The sequence below is a fragment of the Strix uralensis genome, chromosome 10 (assembly GCF_047716275.1).
Source record: "Strix uralensis isolate ZFMK-TIS-50842 chromosome 10, bStrUra1, whole genome shotgun sequence".
In the NCBI taxonomy this organism is placed as follows: domain Eukaryota; kingdom Metazoa; phylum Chordata; class Aves; order Strigiformes; family Strigidae; genus Strix; species Strix uralensis.
Window position 1 is genome coordinate 380,795 of NC_133981.1, and position 6,000 is coordinate 386,794.

General features: G+C 36.6%; 1 protein-coding gene across 4 annotated transcripts in view; it reads left to right on the forward strand.

The window, feature by feature from the left end:
- The window catches only part of FGD5 (FYVE, RhoGEF and PH domain containing 5), a 107,469-nt gene extending 104,030 nt beyond the window's left edge, over window positions 1–3,439 (forward strand). For all 4 annotated transcript variants that reach the window (XM_074878826.1, XM_074878823.1, XM_074878824.1 and 1 more), the window contains exons 20-21: window positions 406–554; window positions 1,313–3,439. In XM_074878826.1, coding sequence (XP_074734927.1) covers window positions 406–554; window positions 1,313–1,349 — 186 coding nt within the window. In that variant the 3' untranslated portion in view covers window positions 1,350–3,439. The remainder of the gene's footprint in view (window positions 1–405; window positions 555–1,312) is intronic.
- The last annotated feature ends 2,561 nt before the right edge of the window (window positions 3,440–6,000 follow it).

Sequence of the window (6,000 nt, forward strand, 5' to 3'; positions counted from 1 at the left end):
AGGTACCAAAAAGTTACCTACTTGCACTCAGCAAATAAAAATGGTTGAAAGGAACATAATTGCGAGTGGGTCTCAGGCCCTCAGAACTGCTGCTGTACCAGCCCATCCTCTCAGTAGCCTCTCGGTTGCCTCCTGGACCATTATGTCAAAGATTGCCATTGAAGTAATGGCCACGTGGATGACCGTGCAGAACTTAACTTTCAGAGCTAAGACTAGATAAACACGTGCAGTATGCAGGCACTGCTCCTGTTTAGGTAAGAGCCACCAGTCCAACGTAATATTCACACTACTGCTTTTGCAGCCCTGTCAGAAAGGCGTTGTATCATTGTTTGGTTTTCAGAAAGACCCCTCAAACTGTTACAAGCCTTCTCTCTAAATTTTGGTTCACTTCTTGTTTGCTTTCAGGACAAAGTTGCCACAGAAAGTTTGCCTTTGTTGGGTTTCACCGTTGCCCCAGAAAAGGAAGAAGGAAGCACGGATACAGTTTTCCATCTCTACCACAAGCAGACTCTCTTTTACAGCTTCCGAGCAGAGGATAACAATTCAGCACAGAGGTACAGGGGCAGAATTCCACACTAGCCAGTATGCGAGTCCAAAAGCTTATGTAGGGCTTTTCCCTCTCCTTCACTTCAGAATGCCCTCGTAACAGAGGAAACAACCAGCTTGCAGCATGTTGATTAATCCCAGTTGCATGTGACTGGCCTGAGTGCCATTAAATATCTACCTGGTACTTTTCAGTTCCTTCAGGAAGGAGAATTTGCTCCCTTGTGTAGGTAAAGAGGAGGCTGAGTCTCAAGGGTCGTCCCTACAAGTCTGTCAAATGTGATCACTGTACAGAAACTTCTCTGATTTCTGTGTTCTATTTATCCATCTCTTAGTTTCCTCATCAACAAATAATTGTTTAGATTTCCCATTCTAATGCTACTGCTTCCACATAATAAAAAGTCATTAATTAGTAACAAAAATGCCAGCACCTCCTGACACACAGGGAAGGAAATGAGCATTTATGGGAGGTTTTGTTGCTTTTAAACATACTTCAGTGGTTTCATCTCTCCTATTCTAAGACAGCACTTGCACTACCTTTGAAATTTTACAACAAATTACTGGTAAAGGTTGCACTAGAACGCAGGACTCCTAGTGCCCAGTTTCCTGCCTTCATCACAAAACTATAGTTCCGCATTAGAGCTGGGATGGGAAGTACAATCCTCTTCAGGCTTTATGTTCTTGAAATACTTATTTTTTTTAAACTACATATGTTCTTAAAAGGCATATAATGTTATATGTACCACTTTTTCCTTCCTGTCCTTTTTAGGTGGATTGAAGCCATGGAAGAAGCATCCATATTATAGCAGCTATCACTCAATGGACTTGGAATGGATTCTCAGATTTCTGTACATTTCCAGACACCCTCTTCTGTCTTACAAAACTGAACAGTGTATTTCAGGCAAACTGGCTACATACACTGGATATGAACTGTTTGAGGATTGCTCTTTTTGCTTCCTTCTTCTTACATCCACATTTTTGCAAATGGAAACTTTAAAACACAGAATATTTATGGTGATCTTTATGTCTGTGCAAGTTCAACCTGTACTATAAGCTTCTCCTCTGATCCCACAGCAAACTAAGTATAACATCAAGAGAAGAAAATACATGGAAATACTGACTACAGTAAGCTCAGTTTTACTTAGTGTAGAGCACTATCATATTTCATTGGGTTGGTTTTGATGTCTACCATGAAATGAGAAACAATTTAGTAAACAACAAATGCTCATTTAAAGCACTTTATTATTTTTATTGAACTACAGCTTCATTTTTTCATGTTTCTAAGGAGTTCTGTGGCCTGATTTATTACTCGTCCATTAACAAGTGCCAGCATGAAATTATGCCCTGCATATGCTAAATTGCTTCCACAGAAAACAAACAAACAACACATTCAATTTACCTGGTCTACCAACACTTCATTGGCTATGATCCAGGATAATTATTTACTATCAATTTATAAGTCTACACAGATCACTGTATAATTTGTGTTAAAGGGTTTAATTTCATACCACTGCAGTATTTTGAAATGCACTCCAGTAGCTCTACAAATGCAGACAATGAATTATATCACTTCTCCCTAACTACTGCATCAGACTCAAACCCAAAGGTTATTTTTAATTTATTATAAACCTACAGACAGTTTTTATTTAACACTAGTCTACCTAATAGTGTTAAGATTTTTATCATCTATTTAAATAGTCTATCATTATTTTCAAGGCTCCTGTTGTTTCTGCTGTTCTTGTTATGAAAAATGTCATCAAAAGTTTAATCCATAGAACCAGCACACCATTTGAAATATGCTGGTGGGCTGAAATGCACTTGTCTGAACCTGCTCTGCGGGAGTGCTCTCAACTCCTGTGGCTCAATGCATCCTGCATCAGACTGCTGTTGTGCACTACAATCTCCATGGCTGGATACTCAGCAGCCACGTGTCTGTAGGACTGCAAAGATGCTGTGCTGCTTTACACCAGCTGAGGATATAGATCTCTGGAGTTTAGGGGTTTGGTTTTTTGTTCCTTTGGGGGGGATTCTGTGGGGTTTTGGGGGGTGGTTTTTTTAGTGTTTTGTTGTTTTATAAAGAAGGTTGAGAAGTGGTGTTCTGATCATTACAATAAAATGGTTTCGTGTCTTATATTTGTCATATTTGACTGAGGAACAGAATGGCATTTATGATTAAAATATATCTTTGTATAAAAATACCATGTTCAAGAATTTACTTACATTAAAATATATTGGGGTGGAATTTTTATTACTTTCATTTTTTTCCCCTTTCTTCAGGAAGCTTACTGAATATCTGAATTTTTCACCTTAACGAACTGTTTAGAATTGTCCGTATTTTTAAAGGTCTATATATGTATCCAAATGATAAAGGTAGTTCAGTTTATCACCTGGAAAAACAAGCTTAAAAAACCAAATACACACCTACCACTAAATAAAAATATAGCTGTTTTGGGGTTTTTTGACACATGTGATGATAGTTTCATAAAGCATAGATTATCATATGCAAACAGAAACCAAGTGTAAGAAAAGTAGAACTTTTGTATTCTTTAGTTAATGGATGAACACCAATGTTAATTCTTTGTTTCATGTTAGAACCATGGCCTTGCTACCAATACACTGTAAATGTTTATCCCCCCCTTAAAAACATTTTGCACTGATGAAGTAAGAGAATGTTGAATAGAGTAAGAGTTCTAACCATGGTCCCAAACAAAACAAAACTGCACTACAGACCAACAGTATTATGAAGATTTAGGTGCTGACATTTAGTGACTGTTGTATGAAGTTTTCAGTTATAAGCAGGAAATTAATACATGAAAATATTTTGTTGTAAAAAATAAGATACAGTGCTGTTAAACATTGTTTTAAGTAATGTGAAAAAATAAAAGAGCAAAACTAACTGCAGTTCTACAGGCTTCTCCTTTACACTATTTTTACCTTCTTTAATTCCAGCTTTGCAGTTCCAGTTACTGTTAACAGACATTTACCTATTAACCAATTCTCAAACTAAGGAAAAGCATCAAATCAGAAGACGGTAGTGGAAGCCTTCTGGCAGAAACAGGATTTATACTTAATTGCTATGATGAAGAGGTTCAGTCCACACTGCATTCACCTCCTGTAAAGTCTCAATACAGCATAAAGAAAGCAAAAAAAATTAAAATGTCCTCAATTTCAGTCCAACTGTTAATCTAATTTGAGCAAAGCTAAGCACCAGAGACAGAAATTATTTTCATTTCAGAGTTAATCCAGTAATTACCTTTTAGAAAATTTTAAAATCTTAGAATAGAGGTATATAGATCCTGAGTGTACTATATGCCATTTACTCACAAACAGCTCTTTCTTCCTAACTCGCAGCTAGTATTACACCTTCAAAACAAAGATTTTGTTCCACACCTTCACAAACGTTTCAAAAAAAAAAAATCATTAAGTCACAATGTACTAGCTACTCAGTCGATAGCACAGGTGCAAACTGATCTCATTTCTTGTTTCAGTGTTTTTCCGCCTATTTTGCTACCTATTGAAAAGCACTTATTAGCCATTATCTGCAGCTAATATTTAGATCTATCTTACAGTATATGCCTAGTTAAAAATCTGTTTTTTAAACAGTTATTATTTTTCCAACTCAAACTACAATCTATTCCGAGTTGGAAAGTATTCAGGCGTAACAAGACCCCCTGGCACTTACACAAGCACTGCTGGTCTAGCCCTGGTGCTCCTACCTTTCCTGAGCTGATTCTGTGTCGCTTTGATGATCGACAAAAAACACACTATGAATACCAACATGCTATGAACACCTGCCAGGCTTTTCCTGCTTGCATGCTACTTTGGTACAAAAGCAATAAAGACTACTCTGGCTGTAACCATGTTCAGTGAGTATCACTGCTTGTGAAAGTAAAAAAAGTGCCAACATTCAGCAAGGGGGAAAGGTATTATTCCCTTGTCACTTTGTGAACCTCCTACATGCTACACTGACAACACCAGTCTGACTTCAGGGGTTTCTTGGGAATGTAACATACAAACTTCCATGTATTAAGAACAGTGAGGTCCTTAGTTTGGATAACAGTGAGACACCACTTTTGATCAACTTTTGACAAGAAAGTAACTAGACTCCAGGGCAGATTTACTTGGGTCTCTCTGAAAGGGATTGTAAAAGAAAATTATTTTTGTTTTGAATTGATCCTTCCTAAAAGAACTGTTTCACAGATATTCTGAATGTCCTCCTTTTCCACAGAATAACAACAAACACCAGGAATCCTTCAAAGTGCCCATAAAACAGCACTGTCATTCTTTACCACTCTTTCTTTATATATTATTACTAAATGACAAGGTTTCTACATTCTTTTGATTATTTTAATAGCTTTTTTTCCCCAGAGAAGTGTTGCAGCTTGTTTCTAATCTATATGCTTTGGAAAGGCAGGGAATATATTTTACATGAACATGATTTACATAAACATGGAAACATGGAACATATTTTACATAAACATGATTAACCTCTGATTTTTTTCATCTTTTTACTTGTAGTACTGTATTTTTGTCCTTTCCTCAGTCCTCTAGGTTAAAAGAAACTGGAGGACAGTTTAAACTGCCTAGTAATTGCCCATATTTTCGTTTCACATATTAACATATTCACATATTCACATTATTAACTGTAGCACTTGTCAGCAAACAAACATGATCTTAAAGACAGCAACACAGGAACTGTAATTACATTTTATCTACACTGACAGTTCTTAGAGAGCAGTCAGGTCCTGCAGTAATAATTGAATATGTCATATTGAGAGGTCACTTCAGGTGAATTTTGGGGCAGGGTCAGAATTTTGCACTGCTCTTGCTTTTCACAGTCTTCAGTGTATAGCAGTTGCAGGTTGTTCTTAAAACTGCTTTCTACAAATATTAAGGAATAAAAAATAAATTTCCCTATATGAAATTTATTAAATGAAAAACTCTAGCTTATTCTCTGCAAAATTTCGCTTCAAAATACAGCCATTACATGATAAACACTAATGATTTCTTGGATCGACAAGTTTTATCTCCTACAATCAGCAATACAAGTCTCATGAGCAGCAGAGCATGCAACAACAAAATAAGTACAGCAAGACTATGCAGCCACTAGAGTTAACCTGGATCTGAACCATACACTTTCCCAGACTACACTGAGGTGTCAGGTACATGATACTTTCCATATTCCTGCATGCCTTCTAGAATTTTTTGCCTTTCTTCTGATCTGTTCAAAAGCAACTGCAGCATGCTGCCAGGCTTAACAGAACTGCAGTGAGTGTAGGACTTCACTGGTGAACAAGATCTCAAAAAAAAAAATCCAGTCATTAATATAAGATGATGTAAATCAGAAAAAAAATTATACATATTAAAATATACATATGAAGTCCACTAAATCCATCAGCTTTCACAGCACTTGGTTCAGATTCCTAACGTTCCATTTCAGTGCCCAATGATATATTT